This window comes from Cyprinodon tularosa, unplaced genomic scaffold (assembly GCF_016077235.1).
Source record: "Cyprinodon tularosa strain WSP-4 unplaced genomic scaffold, ASM1607723v1 ctg87, whole genome shotgun sequence".
Taxonomy (NCBI): domain Eukaryota; kingdom Metazoa; phylum Chordata; class Actinopteri; order Cyprinodontiformes; family Cyprinodontidae; genus Cyprinodon; species Cyprinodon tularosa.
In genome coordinates, this window is record NW_024039640.1 from 2,104,431 (window position 1) to 2,123,490 (window position 19,060).

The window sequence follows — 19,060 nt, forward strand, 5'->3', positions numbered from 1 at the left end:
AGCAGACAGCAAGAAGCCTCCCAGATCTCCAGATGCATTTGAGATATCAAAAAAAGTACTCCAGAGTGTTGTTCAGCATGGGGGTGAGTAGAAAATGAAGGCTAATCATGTTTTGGGTGTACTATTCCTTTAAAACCCCCTCACATTACTGAGTTTAAAAAAAAAAATACTGATGGTGAAAAAATGAAATGTGGCCCTGCCTTGCATTTACCCTTTGTATTGTCTCATAATCCAGTGCTGCGCTTCGAAAGATGGCAGTTGCTCATCACAACTTAGGGAGTATGGATGAGGAAAGACCTGAAGAGGAAACATATTTTGGAGACGAAAGCCAGAAAAACCCTTGGCCATATTTGGAAGGATTATTTCTTTTCAAATGCACAAAAGGGAACAATGTGATAATGCAGTGCAACATGTGCCTGCCCAGCAAAACGGAGCTTTCGGCTTTTAAAACATCAACATCCAATTTACGAAAATGTGGCGGTAAGTTAGTTATCATGGTGTTGTCTGTAGGACAGTAGGATTGAAAATTGTTTGCACTTTATGGTACAGGTTGTGACTGTCCTTGTGCTGAGAGGAAGTATGTTCCTTAGCCCAGCTGATCTTTTGCAAGTGTGGATGTCCACTGAAATACGCCTTGAAATCGATTAAAACACCTTGTGCTCAATTCGATTCATGACTCATCCATTTTTTGCATTAAATAACTAAAAGTAACTAAGTAACTTTTTTTCTCAAATTACATTTTAAATCAAGTAATTTTGTACTTTTACTTGAGTACATTTTGAGATGGGTAATTTTACTTTTACTCTGAGTAGAATTTAGGCAAAGTAAAGATACTTTTACTCAATTACAATGTTTTAGTACTCTTTCCACCTCTGTATCTTGGTCATTCAAAGAGTAATGAAACCAAATTGAGCAGGAAGATTACAAAAGAATCAGAACTGTATAAATAACATAAAAAATTTAAAAAACAGTGTTTTGGGTATTTTTATTTACCAAAATTGTAGTTTATTTGGACTATTTTCTTTTTCCCCCCAGCATTTTATTGTCATTACACTGTACAAGAAGAGAGCAAATAAATAAACTTTCTGCATTTAACCCATCCCCATCAGGAGCAGTGTGGGGTTAAGGGTCTTGCTCAGGGACCCAGAGTGGCAGAGTGTGAGAGCCTGTTTCAAACTCACAACCTCAGGATTCTAAGCTCTATGCACTAACCACTAGGCAACCACTTCCCTCTGTATGCAAGCATACTGAGGTCTGGCTCACTTTCCATCAACATGGGACACTATTGTTTAGTGGAAAAGTGCTCACTTTCAATCCAGATCTGCACTTAATCATAATCACAATCTAACGAAACCAAAGTTTTACACTTCAGAGGCAATAAACGATGGTTACATTAAATTTAACACTAAAATTAAGACACTCAAAGTGGGCTTTCCACCACAAAAATGGGAAGAAATAGTTGAGCTTGTATGCAGAATCATACAAGAGATCAGAAGTAAACACTTTCCCACAGTAACAGTAAAAGAGGTCCTGGGATGATGAGCTAAGCTTTAAACGGTGATGAAAACAACCAGACCCCTTGAGTTTAACGTTTTCCTACTTGTAGTTAGTGCGAAGGACAATCAAAATCACAATATTACAGTATTAATTATTAGCTGAGCGGTTCAGCCCTAACCTGCAACAAGCGCCTCCGCAATTAGTAAATTTTTTATAAGATGCAATTTTATTCCAAGTGCAATTAACTATCTATATCCCAGCAGAACATCTTCAGCCCAAGAAAAGGCTGCATTGGTCCTGGTCAAAGTGCCTTTTTTTCTACCTAGGGCCACAATTAACGATTATTTTGCAAATCCCATAATCTGTTGGTTATTTTTTTTCGATTCATCGATTAATAATTGGATAGCAAAAAGTTCCTTAAAGAAGACTTTTAAGAAATTAAACCAGCTAAAACAAAAACTTTTCCACTTGAGGAGTTCTGGATAGAGCATACTGACAAATGACAAAGTTTTTTTAATCTTAAATGCAATATGTCTATACATATATATTTTACAATTTTGGTATAATTGCTGCTCAGAGTGGGTTGCTCTGTAAGCTAACGGCAATTTTTATGATCTCCAGGGTTCCTACAGCATAGGGCAAGTTAAATTCAAGACTTTTTAAGACTTTTTAATGCCACTTGAAATAAAATTTAAGACCAAATTTACAAGAAACACAAGAAAAACCCGCTTGCGACAACTTTACCCAAAGGTTTATTTTAACATAAACCACTGCACTAATGTTTCACATTTTGAAAAGCTTCCCATACAGGAAGAAAGCTAAAAACACACAAATGACAGATATATTTTAACAACTATTTAACTGAATTCACAAACTTTGTTTTAGCAGGGAACAAAACAAATCAGTTTTACAGCCCCAACATAACCAGTGCTAAGTCTTTTTTGCAGCTATTTTTCTTTGTATCGTTTTCTTAGTATGTTTGATTTGGTGATAAGTGGAGGCGTTGCAGAGACCAGGGTGGAACCAAACTGAGAAATAAGGGGTGTTTCTCCGTAACTCGATTTTGATGCTTTGTGTTTCGTGCTTCGCATGTGCGACTCCACTGCCTTAATTCCCATCGTTCTGAGCTTGAATCGCTTCTTGCACTAAATCCACTGAGCCTCATGTATGTTCCCTGGTTTTAGCCATGGAGAAAACTCTTGGCTGGAGACAATTTTGGTTACATTTACACTTGCTCATATTTTCCAGACAAAAAGTAAATGGTGCATCTCCCAAATCTCCCACCCGCAACAACGCTTTATTGGTTCCACTATCGGGACAGAACCAATAATGGCGAGCCATTATTTTTTTAAATAAAATAAAAATTGTCAATTTTAACGTTTTATTTAGATTACAAAAATAAATAATCCTATTTATGATGTTTTAAAAATTAAGACCTACAAAAGACTGATTTAAGACATTTTAATACCAATTAAGGCCTTAGTTTTATTTTGAAGAATCCAATGCCTTTTAAGACTTTTTAAGGACCCGCGGGAACCCTGATCTCTATACTCCAGTTAACGTTTAATCAACTACTAAATTAGTTGACGATTATTTCAATAATTGATTAATCCGATTAGTTGTTTCGACCCCATTTCTACTTTTAATTAAATGAAAGGATCTTTGAACAAACTTCTACTGCCTTCATTGAACTAATGCAACACTATAAAGAAAGAGGCTGTATACCACAAAAGTTGTTCCTTTAGCGATAAAGATGAAGATAATGCAGATAAAAAGGCAAATTAACCTCTGATCTTGTTTTTTTCTCCACTCATCACATCTGATTTGGCTTCATATGGCTTAATCAATTAACATTGTGATAGATTATTTTATTGTTAATTTAAAGCTGAATTTTTATTTAGGCTCTAAAATCTGGATGAAAAAAAACAACAAATGATTTATTTTTGATTTAAACCAAACAAATGAATCACCGCGCAAAAGTCACTATAAAAACAAGGCATTGAAGGGAAATATGACGTCTTTTTAAAATGTCATATTAAAATATAGAAGAACACTGGAAAAAATCCAAATCTAGATCAGTCATTTTTTCTCAAAATAAGTGCATTTGTTCTTGAATTGAGGAGGTAAAAGAGACATTATGCCAATGGAACAAGACAATTTACCTTTATAATAATTGCATTGTCTTATTTCAGGTGCATTTTATCTAAATATCTTATTTTAAGAGTAAAAACACTTATTCCATTGGCAGATCACCTCATTCAAATATTCAAATTAAGGGTAAATACACTTAATTTAAGAATTTTTGTACTTATTTCTAGATGGTTTTTCCAGTGAAGAAAGTTTTCCACAAGATTTTTCTTGTCGTGTCTTGAAATGAATGATTGATTTGAACGTAGAACATATGGAAAACGATCCAAAGCAACAAAGAAGGGGAAGTCCCTTACCGAATATCTCTCCCCCACTGGCGTACTCTGTGACCAGATAGATCATCTTCTCCGTCTCCATCACCTAAAGACACAAAACAAATAAAAAAAAGGACTTAGATGCCCTCAGACGGACAAACATCCAGCGATGGGCGGATCGCCCGTTACACAACCCGGTGAGTAAGCAGTTTGGCAAATAAACAAGAGATTGAAAATAGAAAAAGACCTGCCGTGCACCGTGGTGTTCGATCTGAGCCCTTCAACCAACGTATCAACTTTTACAGGAAAGTAGGAGATTTTAAAGGGGAAAAAATAAACTAGTGATGATGTCCAGTATAACATTAAGAAGATCCCTTAACTTCACACAGCAGGAGTGACGCTTTAGGCTGGACGGGCCTCAGGTGTGAGAGGGGAGCAGAGAGTGGGTGAGGGGCGTACCTGGTAGAGGCGGATGATGTGGGGGTGCTTCAGCAACTTCATTATCTGCACCTCTCTGAAGATCTTCTTCAGGTTCTCATCGTCCAGCTGGGTCTTATCCACTATTTTTATCGCCACCTGGAGAGACAGACAGGAAAAGAAGAACAGAAATGATGAGAAGAAAATCACAAAAACAAGTATGATGAAAGCTAAATTTCAACCAATACATATTTTTTTTAAGGGTGATTATTTTAACAGTCTAAAGTAGGGATGGAAGGGTTTATGAAAACCGTCCGAACCGTTCGGTTCGACTGTCTCGGTTCGGTTTGCGTCTGTTGCGTTCGGTTCATGCGCTGCTCCTTTTTCTCATAGGCGAAGCGTTTACACTCCATAGCAGAAGGTGGCGGTACTGCGATCAAAGCCAACCACCAGTAGTAAACAAGAAGAAGAAGCGAAGCAGCGTAGCCGGGTGTAGCAGAAAAATATCAGTTGTTTTGGAGAATTGTGTGGGTATGGCGAGTGGGAAAGAACAGGAGTTGGAAGACGCGCCAGCAGCACTTTATAGGTCTGCTGTATGGGAGCGCTTTGCATTTAGAGTGACCTACGATGACGGCGGAAAGAAAGTTGTGGATAAAAACAGTGTGCAAACATTGTGCAACACGTTTTGTTCATGCTAACAGCAAAATGACTAACATGTCATGCTAACCCCAAAATCCCACATACTCCGTCAGCGCTCCGCTGCGCTGCGCTCCAGACCGCCTGCACATAGCAAAGCCTACAGCCTCCGCTGTGGCTCCCGTCCACTCCCCTCTGAGTACCTTGGAGATCGTAGAGGGCATGCGCGAGATGATTAGATTCAAAGCAGCAAAACATGCGGAAATGATCCAGGGTTTCCGCAGATCATTAAAAATAATTACAATTTATAATTTTTTGGGGATTTTTTCATTAATTTCATACATCTTTATGGGATTTCGGTGTAACAATCAACATATACCGAACCGAACCGAAAACCGTGACCATGAAACCGTGAACCGAACCGAACCGTGGATTTTGTGAACCGTTCCACCCCTAGTCTAAAGGGCAGATTAGACTTCTGCCTTTGCACAAATCAAACGTCGCTTGGGTCTGCTCGCAGTCTGGAATTTCTAGGGACAGCAGCTGTTTCCCGCAAAAGCGCAAGGGGGAGCCTATTCGGGAACTCGCGAGAACTTTGGCAGATGGTCACGAGAACTTTGTTTTGGCAGAGAACTTGGCATCTTTCTATAATTTGTCTGAGGCATCGTACAAGTGCTTGTATTTCCGAACCTAATCAATTAACCTTTCGTCGTAGTTGTTCCTCAGTTTTTTTTAAATAATAATAATAATACATTTTATTTAACAGCGCCTTTGCACTCAAGGTCACTTTACAAATAATACAAAAAATAAATAAAAAGAGAAGAAAATACAAAATACAGATACAGGAACATAAAAAACAAAAAACAATCATGGATAGGGAAAAGAGCAGTATATTCACAGATAAGCGAGCTGGAACAGATGGGTTTTGAGTCTGGCTTTGAATAAGGGGAGAGAGTCAATACTGCGGAGATCGGGAGGAAGTGAGTTCCAGAGCTGGGGTGCAGAGCGGCTGAAGACTCTGCTCCCCATGGTGACAAGTCGAGCTGGGGGTACAGTGAGGTGGATGGAGGAGGAGGATCTAAGGGAGCGGGAGGAGGTGGCAATGTGAAGGAGGTCTGACAGATATGGAGGAGCAAGGTTATGGATGGCTTTTAAAGTATAGAGAAGGATTTTAAATTGAATTCTGAATTGAACTGGGAGCCAATGGAGTTGGTGAAGAACAGGGGAAATATGATGGAAGGAGGGGGTTCTGGTGATGACACAAGCAGCGGAGTTCTGAAGAAGTTGAAGTTTATGGAGAGATTTATGAGGGAGGCCAAAAAGAAGAGAATTGCAATAATCAATACGGGAGGGGATGAGGCTGTGGATAAGGACAGAGGCAGTATGAGTGGTGAGGGAGGAACGGAGATGGTTAATGTTGCGAAGGTGGAAGTATGCAGATCTGGTAATTGTATTTATGTGAGACTGAAAGGAGAGGGAGGAGTCGAGGATGACACCCAGACTCTTGACCTGAGGGGAGGGGGAGACTAAGGAGTTGTCAATGGGTAGTGAGAAACTTTTGATTTTTGATAGGGTGGATTTAGTGGCAACGAGGAGGAGTTCTGTTTTATCACTGTTTAGTTTAAGGAAGTTTGAGGTGAACCAGTCTTTAATTTCAAGTAGGCAGTTAGTAAGGGACAAGGGGGGAGTGAGGAAGTGGGTTTACTGGATAAATAAAGCTGGGTGTCATCCGCATAACAGTGAAATTAGCGCACCCTGGCACCGAATCGAGAAGGACGACCACACAGACGGCCAGAAAGGCATACCAAAGACCAATCACACCTGCTTTTTGTCTGTGCACTTCGGCTTGTGGTCTGCGCTGGTTTGCGACCGTATGACGCATAATCTCTGCGCGGGGCCGTGGTCGCGCACAGAGACAGATTTGATGGTTGCAGAGGCCATGCGTCAGAAGCATAACTTGGCCTTAAACGATCCCCAGTTTGCATTAAAAATTTATTTGGGGCAATTTTTGAAGCCGATTTTACCTGATCAAGATAACATAATGATAAAGAATGTTAAACAATTCTTTATTTAAACAAAAAAATATATAGATTATTAACAGATCAACCAAAACATTAACACTGGATGGCAAAGGAGGAAGTGGGTTTACAGGCATTTCGTGTGACCTCGATGCATGGCTGCTGAATGCACTGATCAAATAAACACACACATGTATTGACTGATACGAGAAAATAATGCAAATATTTATCAACTGCAATTTATCATCAAAACTTTGAATAAAAACTAAAAGGACAGAAACCATTGAAATGATCAAGTTAACTTTATCATAAATTATTGATTTGGGTGTTATTTTGCATAAGTTTCTATATTTGCCAGGAAGATAAAGCTGCAGTCGTCTTGGTAAAACAAAATTCCAGTTCATGCAAGAACCACAGGTTTGAAATGTCCAATGTGACGATGGTACTGGGGACAGGGAAGTTGGGCAGCAACTCCAAAACCTTTCTTCCCTCTTCGGGTTCATCTTTTAACATCCAAATATGGATGAAAGCAAACTTTCTCTTCTGCATCACTGTTGCCATCTGTTTAGACTAAGCTCACTTTATCTCTTCAGCGATAGTATCTAGGTGTTACTTTATTGTTGTGCTGTTCTTTTTACAGCTCTTTACAAGAGATGAAGCCTTTTATCTCCTCTTTCTTTCATCTTTTTTTTCTGTTTTTCCTTTCCTGTTCTATTTGTATTGCTACTTAAATGATTGATTATTGATTATCATTTCATTTTAATAAATTTTTATTAATGTTTTTTTTGTGACTGGCCTTCCAATTATCCACAGGCTTCTTTAGAAAAGTAGCACTCACAGCCTGTTTTAAATAGTTGTGCTCTTTTTCTTCGTCTTATGATGAATTTCAGCTCCTGTTGCTCAACAACTCAATAACAACACAGAGCGGCTGACATCCATTGCTAGATCTGTGTAATGTCTACATTCTCTTTCTCTGCTTGCAGGTCGCTTTAGGGTCACAAACCGGTCAGACTGAGTCTGATGGAAGTCGCAATGCACTCATAGTCTGAACTACCTCAGCCGTGCAACCAAGCGTCTCCTTAATGTGCGCTTAGAAACAGCTACAAGAGAAATCCACCGACTGTCTCTCAATTCCCAGTACTTCTTTTTATATAATCTTTCCTCTTACTAAATGCTGTTAACCAACCACTAACCTTGTGGTTGGTTAACAGCATTCAAATTTCTGTGATATTCATATTTTCTCTAAAAACTAAAATATCACGCTGAACAAATTTCTGCCGGCTGCAGATTACAGCCCAGATGAAACGACCACAAAACAAAAACATGCCAAGAAAACAAACAGCGGAGAGTGAGTCATTGTTCTCAAACGTGGAGAGGCACATGTTGTCCTTCAGTAAAAAAAAAAAACGAGTAATAAGCACCATTGCCTGCCACTGGCTGGCTGAACGAGAACGAGCCGCCAATTAGCTGGCTTGCTAGCATCTCAGCCTTCGTCCGCTAACCAGCCGCAGCCGCGACCTTTGCCTGCCGACACAACTGTTGTGTAACCGCTAAGCAGTGGACAATAGGTCCAGCAGGGTGGACGGTGATGCTGTGTGACAGGAGCTTTACGCTGCCACTTGGGGATGGGTGGACAACTTTAATGACTTAATCAAGCAGGGCTAATAGGGATGCCCCAAAACACGGCTTCTGCCAAAAATAGGCGGCCACCGTCGGTAAAACATGAAAAGCATGCAGCCTTCACACACGCATCCTAAACCCTTCGAATGCTCTGACGGCGCACAGAGGCGCCCTGCTTTTCCGGAGAAAAGAAATGAAGAAGATGAGGCCGTGTGAGGACCGTCAAGGCCAACTTCCTCCTGGAGACAGGAAGGGGAAGCGAGGAAGAGTGAAAGAGTGGTGGGGGGGAGAGGGAGACTCCTGAGAGAACCCAGAACAGTAACAGTGACATTATCCCGGCTCATTGTGTGCGTTTCCCTTCAAGGGTATTACACAAATGGTGGAAAACATCTGCCCCAGCAGAGCGAGTGTCTTCTATAGACAAAGCTGCGTCCAAACAAATGAGTTAGCTCGCGAAGGTTTGGGTTTTGATCTGAAAGGTAGCACTTTAAAGGCTCATAGATGTTTCCTCCATCGTCTGGATTTAGTCTAGATCTATAAATAAATTACAATTATCCTAAATATCTCCTAGGAAGGACAGAACACCACCACGTCTTAGTCTTCAAGTATCTTATTTAGCATTAGCCGTATCATTAATTCTCCTCAGCCCTTTCCTACTCTTGAAATGGAAAAATACGCTAAAAAGGGGGTTTTAAAATGTGCTAAATCTAAACTTGACTGCAATAAGCCATACATCTTCACATGATTATAAAGCAAAAAAATATTTTTATCAGACTGGAAAAGGAAAGAGCTCCTGTAATGTCTAAAAATTTAGGAGACTGATGTAATGAAAGGTAAAACAAATAATGTTTACACTGGAAAGTGAAGAAAATTATCAATCAGTGAGTAAGAATTACTGTTTTGTTCAGATGTCTGTGTTTTAATGGGCATTAATGTCAATAAATCTGGGTTTGTTATGGCAAAGCTACAACTTTTCCATGTATTTTATTTAAATACATCAACAGAATGTCTATAGAGGTGTAAAATAAAAGAATGAAAAAAACACGGTATATAAAAATAACTGCACCAAAACATAACTGTTTACCTCTGGTTAAGATGGCAACGTGGCCACAAAGGGTTCATGTGGTGAGCATCTGGTAAACAGTATAGAACGAGAGAGTAGGTGAGTTTATCTGCGCCACTTATTGGCCCGCAGGAGTTAAACGTGTAGCTTTCACCTTTAAAAGAAACAAAGACATCTATAACTATCAATGATTTTTAGAAGAAAACTTTTCGTTCTCGATCTGCACTATTCCAGCCATTTCCAATTCCACTACAAAAACAGGCCTACACCAGCTTGATACTACCACTACCATATATGACAAATGGTTTGGTGTTCTCAGTTTTAAAAAAAACATCACCTTGGTATATATAAAGTATATTTCCACAAATATACTTTAATTAAATTTAGTTTATTTATATAGAGCCAATTCACAACACGTCATCAACACAAGGCACAAGAGTTTATTGTTAAAAAAGATCCCCATTAGCTGTAATCAAAAATGGGACGCGGTAGTATTCCTGGGGTCCACAAGACAAAACTAAAATCACTTAACTGTTAAACATTGTAAACATTAGGGCTGCAACTAACGATTATTTTGAAAATCGATGAATCGGCCGATTATTTTTTCAATTAATCGATGAATCGGACAAAAACTATTTTTTATATTAACCTCTTTATTCCAAAATAAACATTTTAGACAGAACAAACAAGCACACAAGTACAGGTTGCTCATTAACTGTACTGGTGCAATATGAAAAATAAATGTTTGTGTTAAAACTACGCAAACTTACATGAGAAATGTAGCTGTACATCCACAAAATATAGGCTACTTTGTTTCATAAAGTAACAAAGTCTCCCCCAATTCTCCCCCATCCCCACCCCGTTCTCCCCCGCTATCACAGGAGTCCCTCTCAGCGCTGCAGTCAGAGACACAGCATGTTTACCCTCAGCTTCCAGACTGCAAATAAAGCGCACATGCGCCGGGATTGACGGCGCAGGTTGATCATAAATAACTGAATTTGAAATATTTTATCTTAAATAAATAGGACAACTTTATTGAAATGACGTCTGACTCCACCCTGAAGCTCAGGTTTAATGCTCAGACTCATAGTGAATTCTGGTTTAGAGTGGAGAGGGAGTATCCAATCATCGGGCAGAGAGCTGTGTGCATTCTTCTTCCCTTTGCCACATCATATCTCTGTGAGATGGGCTTTTCAACTGTTGCTTCACTGAAAACAAAATAGAGATCTCAGCTGAACATTGAGCATGACTTGAGAGTGGCAGTATCAAGCCTGCAACCCCGTTTTGAGAAACTGTGCAATGCAAAACAGGCTCATTGCAGCTACTAATGCAGGGATAAATAGACCTGTCTTGCCCAATGGATTTCACTTCTTTTCTTTTATTAACAGATTGCAGAGTGGAACTTTAATTTTTTCTATCTTTGAGCTTGATACAAATTTTGACACAGCTGCATTTTTATTTTCTTTATTTTTGAGCTTGCTGTCTTTTGATGTAGATAGTTTGTATTTAGATACTACTTGTTGAATAAAATTGGAACATTTTAAGATTGTTGCATATTTCATTAGCATTGGGTTGGGGCGATGGGGACAGGTGGGGCTTGAAAATTCCCCCTTGTCCAAAGTGGGGAATGACAGAAAAAGTTTGAGAACCACTGCCCTAAGGGGTTCAAACAGCAGCCCCCCCCCCATTTCAACAAATGAGGTTTTTAGACTAGAAGAGTTCTGCCTTTTAAGACAGGAAAGTATAGCAGTTAAAGTTGCTACTTGAGAAAATACGTAACCATAGAGATAAAAATAGCCCTGTGATTCAAATTATAAATTGTATTTGGAATAAAAATTAGAGAACTAGGGGTGGTAAAAAACACATCCTCCAAAGACAGATATTTACATGGGAATAATTAATTGACATATTACTGATCTTGCTGGATTTTATTCTGCTTTACTTCCATAAATTGCAGGATCTTCTTTACTTTATCTTTGCCAGAAGATTTAAACTTTAAAAGCCTTGCCCTCATAATTTGCAAGTAAATTTCTTTATAAAGAAAATATAAACGCTGCTTAAGCTAATTCAAATGAAATTGAATATTTGATGGCTTGATAAATAACTGTTCTCTTTAAGGCATTTGATTTTGGCCATGGTAACATCATCTGACCACCATTAGCTGACCGTGTTACATAAGAATGAACCTGATCACATCTGAAAATCTGCTTATGTAAGAAAATAGGTTGAAAAGAATAGACAGTGTTTCTAAAAAAAAAAAAAAAAAATTGTAGTATTGCAAGCCGGTCTGTAATCTACCTTTAACCAGGAAAGTTGACGATGCATACTGATAGTGTTTGCTCTTATGGAACAATGTAAAACCAACCTGCCAGCTCTGTTCTGAGCAGTTTGTTATTACTTTAGCAGACATTTAGATGCGGAGGACCGTACAGGTGCACAACAGTTCACCAGATACTTCATGCCATTGTGGCCAAAAGCTCATCTACCGTCTAGTTAAACCGTCCTAAAGTTGGAATGTAAATTATTTATGTGGCCAGACGCCAATGTTGGGTGTTGATTACTTTTCAGCCCATTCTGATGTCAGAATCTTTTCATTTCGAACAGTAACAGTGAATTTCCAGCAGTTTCCATTTTACGACCGGCTCGATCCTCAGTGGTTCCTGAAGATCCTAACCAAGGTCCTTTATCCGTCTGTAACTATTTGAATCAGATGGTGAAAACAAGGACACATTTGAAGGATCAAACAGGACGCAAAATCCCAAAACACACAATAAAATTCGTTTTTTGAAGACTTCCTGGAGGCTTGACCAAATCCCTGACCTCCGCCCGACTGTACAGGTGCTGGTCATAAAATTAGAATATCATGAAAAAGTAGATTGATTTCAGTAATTCCATTTAAAAAGTGAAACTTGTATATTATATTCATACATTACATACAAACTCATATATTTCAGATGTTTATTTTGTTTAATTTTGATGATTACAAATGACAACAAATGAAAATCTCAAATTCATCATATCAGAAAATTAGAATATTACTGAAGACCAATAAAAACAAAGGATTTATAGAAATGTCGGCCAACTGAAAAGTATGAACATGAAAAGTATGAGCATGTACAGCACTCAGTATTTAGTTGGGCCTCCTTTGGCCTGTATTACTGCAGCAATGCGGCGTGGCATGGAGTCGATCAGTCTGTGGCACTGCTCAGGTGTTATGATAGCCCAGGTTGCTCTAATAGTGGCTTTTAGCTCTTCTGAATTGTTGGGTCTGGTGTATTGCATCTTCTTCTTCACAATACCCCATAGATTTTCTATGGGGTTAAGGTCAGGAGAGTTTGCTGGCCAATTAAGAACAGGGATACCATGGTCCTTCAACCAGGTACTGGTAGCTTTGGCACTGTGTGCAGGTGCCAAGTCCTGTTGGAAAATGAAATCTGCATCTCCAAAAAGTTGGTCAGCTGCAGGAAGCATGAAGTGCTCTAAAACTTCCTGGTATGTGGCTGCGTTGACCCTGGACATCAGAAAACACAATGGACCAACACCAGCAGATGACATGGCACCCCAAACCATCACTGACTGTGGAAACTTTACACTGGACTTCAAGCAACGTGGATGAAGTGCCTCTCTTCTTTTCCTCCAGACTCTGGGACCTTGATTTCCAAAGGAAATGCAAAATTTACTTTCATCAGAGAACATGACTTTGGACCACTCACCAGCAGTCCAGTCCTGTTTCTCTTTAGCCCAGGCAAGACGCTTCTGACGCTGTCTGTGGTTCAAGAGTGGCTTGACACAAGGAATGCGACAGCAGAAACCCATGTCTTTCATACGTCTGTGTGTGGTGGTTCTTGAAGCACTCACTCCAGCTGCAGTCCACTCTTTGTGAATCTCCCCCACATTTTTGAAGGGGTTTTGTTTCACATTCCTCTCCAGGGTGCGCTTATCTCTCTTGCTTGTACACTTTTTTCGACCACATCTTTTCCTTCCCTTCGCCTCTCTATTAATGTGCTTGGACACTGAGCTCTGTGAACAGCCAGCCTCTTTAGCGATGACCTTTTGTGTCTTGCCCTCCTTGTGCAAGGTGTCGATGGTCGTCTTTTGGACAACTGTCAAGTCAGCAGTCTTCCCCATGATTGTGTAGCCTATAGAACTAGACTGAAAGACCATTTAAAGGCTTTTGCAGGTGGTTTGAGTTAATTAGCTGATTAGAGTGTGGCACCAGGGGCCATCAATTTTGAACCTTTTCACAATATTCTAATTTTCTGATATGATGAATTTGAGATTTTCATTTGTTGTCATTTGTAATCATCAAAATTAAACAAAATAAACATCTGAAATATATGAGTTTGTATGTAATGTATGAATATAATATACAAGTTTCACTTTTTAAATGGAATTACTGAAATCAATCTACTTTTTCATGATATTCTAATTTTATGACCAGCACCTGTATATTTACAAACTAGCCTTAAAGTGTGTACCAGAAAGCCAGCTAATGTAACATGATGACAGAATTATGCGACAGGGGTGTGATGTATGAATCCTAAAAATCTAAATTAAGAATACGGGTATTTCTAAAGAAGGTTTGGGACCCGAGTCTAGAAGTGGTTATTTGCAATCAAATCTCTGTTACCAAAAGAACAGAAAGATTAAACCTCCAACGCTTGGGAAAACCCAAATTAGGCAGATGCTTGGCTAATGTTATCCCTTTATAGGGCACTCGGTGAAATACTTACAAGCCAATAGTGTTATTGGAATCCAGGACAAGACCTTATTACATTAGTAAAAAAAAAAAATGGATATTTTTAATGCCAAAAAAGTATTTCAATGTAATAATAAGAAACTCGAGCTTGCCCGAATATATTAAGAAAAATAACAAAAGTGCTTCAATAAGAAATTCATGAAAAACACTCTAAAATTGAGAGAAACACATTTTATTTGGTACAACATAACCTTCAAGGCATTAATGCCGATACTGGTACTTACATTTATTAGTTTATAAACCTAACTAGGCTAGGGATGGAACGGTTTATGAAAAGCGTCCGAACCGTTCGGTTCGGCTGTCTCGGTTCGGTTCGCGTGTGTTGCATTCGGTTTATGCGCTGCTCCATTTTCTCATAGGCGAAGCGATTACACTCCAGAGCAGAAGATGGTGGTACTGCGACCAAAGCCAACCACCAGTAGTAAACAAGAAGAAGCAGCGTAGCCGGGTGTAGCAGAAAAAAATCAGTTGTTGTGGAGAATTGTGTGATTATGACGAGTGGGAAAGAACAGGAGTTGGAAGACGCGCCAGCAGCACTTTATAGGTCTGCTGTATGGGACCACTTTGCATTTAGAGTGACCTACGATGACGGCGGAAAGAAAGTTGTGGATAAAAGTGCAACAGAGTGCAAGCATTGTGCAACACGTTTTGTTTATGCTAACAGCAACGCGACCAACATGTCAGGCTAACAATCAACATATACCGAACCGAACCGAAAACCGTGACCACGAAACCGTGAATCGAACCGTGGATTTTGTGAACCGTTCCACCCCTAAACTTATTAACTTTTCAACTAGCTTTTTACTTTTTTTTTCTTGACTTAACTTTCTTTTCAAAGTAGTTTACAGCAATATATCATTTAAGGACTAATTAAATTGGTCAAATGCCAAAATAAGATGTGCAGCCATGTAGCAGTATCTTTGCTGAATGATTTGCTAAGGGACAGGGGGCAACAATAGCTACTATAGCTTTGTAGGCTGTGAGAGGTCCAGTTGTTAATTGGAGATGTTGATGAACATTCTGAACAAAGCCGTTCTCATGTCCCATCCGCTTAGAGCTTGAAGGAACAGACGCAGCAGTCAAGTTGGTTTTGGTAATTGACAAATAAAACTTCGAGTTGGATGATATGTCAAACAAATGTATCAATTTTTCAATTTACCTTCAAGCAAACCACCTGTTAGTAAACAATGGGCACCAAGCTGCTGGTGTTTGCAGGAATGGTCCTGTGTGGTTATCTATCTACAGAGGGAGTTATTGATCCACAGCACAAGGAAAATACATTTACATACGAAAAATATCTTCTTCTTCCTAGAGCTTTGAAATAGTTTATTAAGTCTTTAGACCTGAATGCCTGTTTTAAGTATAAAATTAACTTATTTAAAAGTGAATTATTGATTTAGGGAGGATATTTCTACAATGTTCAGGCTATTACGAATGAGTGAGGGGAGAAGGCAAAAACTGAAGGAAATAAAGAAAGGACAGAGGGCGCAGAGACGGGAAGGGAGGAAGGACAAAGATAAAAGACTGAAGGATGCAAAGGAGGAAGGAAAGAAGGAAAAGAGGAAAGGGGGAATAAAGAAACAGGGAAGGAGAGAAGAAAGCTCTGCAAGGAAAGAATAACAGAAGCAAGAAAAGAAGGGAAAGGACATGGAAATAAGAAAGGGAGGATATTAGCCATGAGGGAACAGATGGTTGTAAGAAGCAAAGAAGGGAGGATACAAAAGAGGAAACAGGAAAGGACAGAAACAAGAGAGAGAGGAAGGCTACATGAAAAAAATAAATAAAATGCAGGTAGGGCATAAAGCCCTCAACACACCAAATCCAATTCTGTCCCCGATCCGACGGAAAATCGTGTTGGTCGCTTTATTTCGCACTCATTGAAAGTCAATAGTCAATCACACCAGACACAATTTTCTGCATGGGGCTAGCATAGCTCTGTGGTCTAATTTAGTCAGACTAAGCAGCAATTCAGCAGCAATTTCATGGCTCTGACAGGAAGAGAGATGCATTTACAAAGTAAAACACATCCGCTTTGAGGGGAAACACAAAATAAAATCAGCCAATCACACGGGAAAACAGGTTTCAAACGGCTCATATATAGCAGGCAGGAGAGACACGGGGAGGAAAAACAATCAATGAAACATAAAAAAAAAATACTTTACCCATGATAGGAGTTCAGGAGGAAAGAAAAGGGTTAAAGTAGTGATTCTCTTTTGAGTCTCGCAAAAAAACAACACAACGAGGGGAAGACGGTGCAGGGAAGTCATCGACAAACTTCACAGACCTGTCTGAGAATCACCTCTGATTGCCTCAGCCAGCATATAAACCACCTCACAGTGTTTATTGCTGTATTTTCCTTCGCTTTAAACATAGTTCCCATTACATTTTTAATATAGGCCCATAAAATTTTCTATCTGGTTTAAGAGTTGCTGTACAAACTCATAAAGTGGGTCTTTGCTTTATAGCTGCGCTGGTTGTTTTTTTTTTCTTTTGCTATTTATTTTCAATAACTTTTAATAATCCGTTCCAGTCAAATGTGGGAAATACCGTATTTTCACGACTATAAGGCGCACTTAAACGTCTTTTTTTCCCCTCAAAATGTGCGGTGCGCCCTATGGTGCGGTGCGCCTTATGTGTGTTGTAACTGCGACTTTTGAGACCACCTCATTGAGGAGATGATGAAAGAGTGGCTGAATGTAAGGAGACCAGGTGTTTTTTTTCCACTCATCACCATCGCTGTTAATATGTAACTCCATGCGTGCCCATCTCACAGCTGATGTGAAAAACATGGGGAAACAAATTAACGCTGTGCTCACTGTTCAACCGCTCAACATCGGTGTGAACCGGACCCAGCAGGTGCAGCAGAAGCAGCGAGTTGACATGCAAAGTCAATGGTTGACGCGCGTATAGGCGCAGCAAAAGGTCCCGCAGCGCGTTTGGAGCAGCAGGAGCGTTTAAGCATCTGCCAACGCGCTGCTGCTGCTCGAGATGGAAAAATTGAAGTTTTGCTGCTGGACGCGCCGCATCAACCAATCAGAGAAGCTGATCTGGGAGCTGACAGCGAGACAGGCACAGCGCTCTGATGACATGATATTAACGCCAATGAAAAGGGCTGGATGGATGAGGAGATGATGAAAGCGTTCCTGAGGCAGGTGTATGTGAGGAGAACAGGTGTTTTTTTCCACGCATCACCATCGCAGTTAATCTGTGACTCCATGCGTGCCCATCTCACAGCTGATGAGAAAAACATGGTGAATCAAATGGACGCTGTGCTCACCGTTATCCCGGGAGGTCTGACAAAGGAACTTCAACCGCTCGACAACGGTGTGAAGCGACCGTTCAAAGTAAGGCTGCGAGCGGCGTGGGAGCGATGGGTGACAGACGGAGACCCCAGTTTCAGGATAAGTGGAAGGCAGCGCCGGGCAATTAACGCCACCGTTTGCGGATGGATTGTTGATGCTTGGACTAAAGTGTCTGCTGGCTCTGTTGTTCAAGCTTTCACAAAAGCCGGCATTATTTCTGAGGAGCCGCGCTGCACGGAAAGTGACTCTGACAGCGAAGAATGGGAAATTGGCATGTCTGATTTTGCGCAGCTGTTTAATTCAGAAACAGAGGATGATGACTTTGATGGGTTTGATTAATACTTTGTAATAAATACATGAATAAAGCACAAACATACTCAGTTTTGCTCCCGCTCTATTTTTCTACCTGAAAACTTAATTCAACAGCAGCCTCTGGGCGGGTCTCCTCCTCTTCACCGCGGTGGCTGGCAGGTGTTTTTTCATCTAAATAATCTAAATCTTGCAGCTATATTTGCTGTGATCAGTGGGAATAAAGTAGTTTTAATATGTTTTTAAGTGAGAAAGTCCACCTGAAAACTTCATAATTGCAGTCAGTTCATCCAGATTATCTATTTCTGTCGGAGGCGCTCAGACCCCACATACCAGCGGTGCACAGACAGTAGAAATCCCTTCATCAGCAGCCTCTAGGCTGGGCAGCCTCCAGGTTCACCGCGGCTGCTGGCAGGTGTTTTTCATCTAAATAATTTTAACTGCAGGCACCAGGATACCGGTAATAAAAGCGAACAAATTCCGTCGGCAGGTTTCAGGATTTTCAGTTAATTTAGGAGTAATCACAGCGCTGTGTCATCTGCGATGTGTCTGTCTCACGGCCAGCACCCAGGTTTGATTAATACTTTGTAATAAATACATGAATAAAGCACAGTCATACTCAGTTTTGCCCCCGCTGTATTTTTAAATACGCAGTAGAGGTATTTAAAGGTAGTAGAGGACATGTACCTGTATATAAAAAACGCGCCCTATAGTCCGGTGCGCCTTATGTGTGTGTTAAATACAGAAATGGGACACATAACTGAGAGTGCGCCTTTTAGTACGGTGTGCCTTATGGTCGTGAAAATAAGGTAGTTTCAATTTGTGTGCCCCAGAGAAAGAAGTGGGAAAAAAAATCTGCACACATCTGCTCAGCCTGCCTAGTTGGACCCTCTCTATACACAGCGAGTGTGACACGGGGAAAAAAACTGACGGCCTTAAAGCTACAGTGTGTAATTTTTAGCGACATCTAACGTCCAGACTGCAGACCGCAGCAACATGAACATCTCCCTCCCACCGCTTCTCCCCCCAACAGTACG

The 19,060-nt window shown here is 40.1% G+C and overlaps 1 protein-coding gene across 1 annotated transcript in view; it reads right to left on the reverse strand.

Moving 5' to 3' along the window:
* Nucleotides 1-19,060, reverse strand: part of sik3 (SIK family kinase 3) — an 84,787-nt gene that overhangs the window by 40,814 nt on the left and 24,913 nt on the right. Inside the window, 2 exon segments of the mRNA XM_038273369.1 lie at nt 3,942-4,005; nt 4,359-4,475. Of these exon segments, the coding sequence (XP_038129297.1) occupies nt 3,942-4,005; nt 4,359-4,475 (181 nt within the window).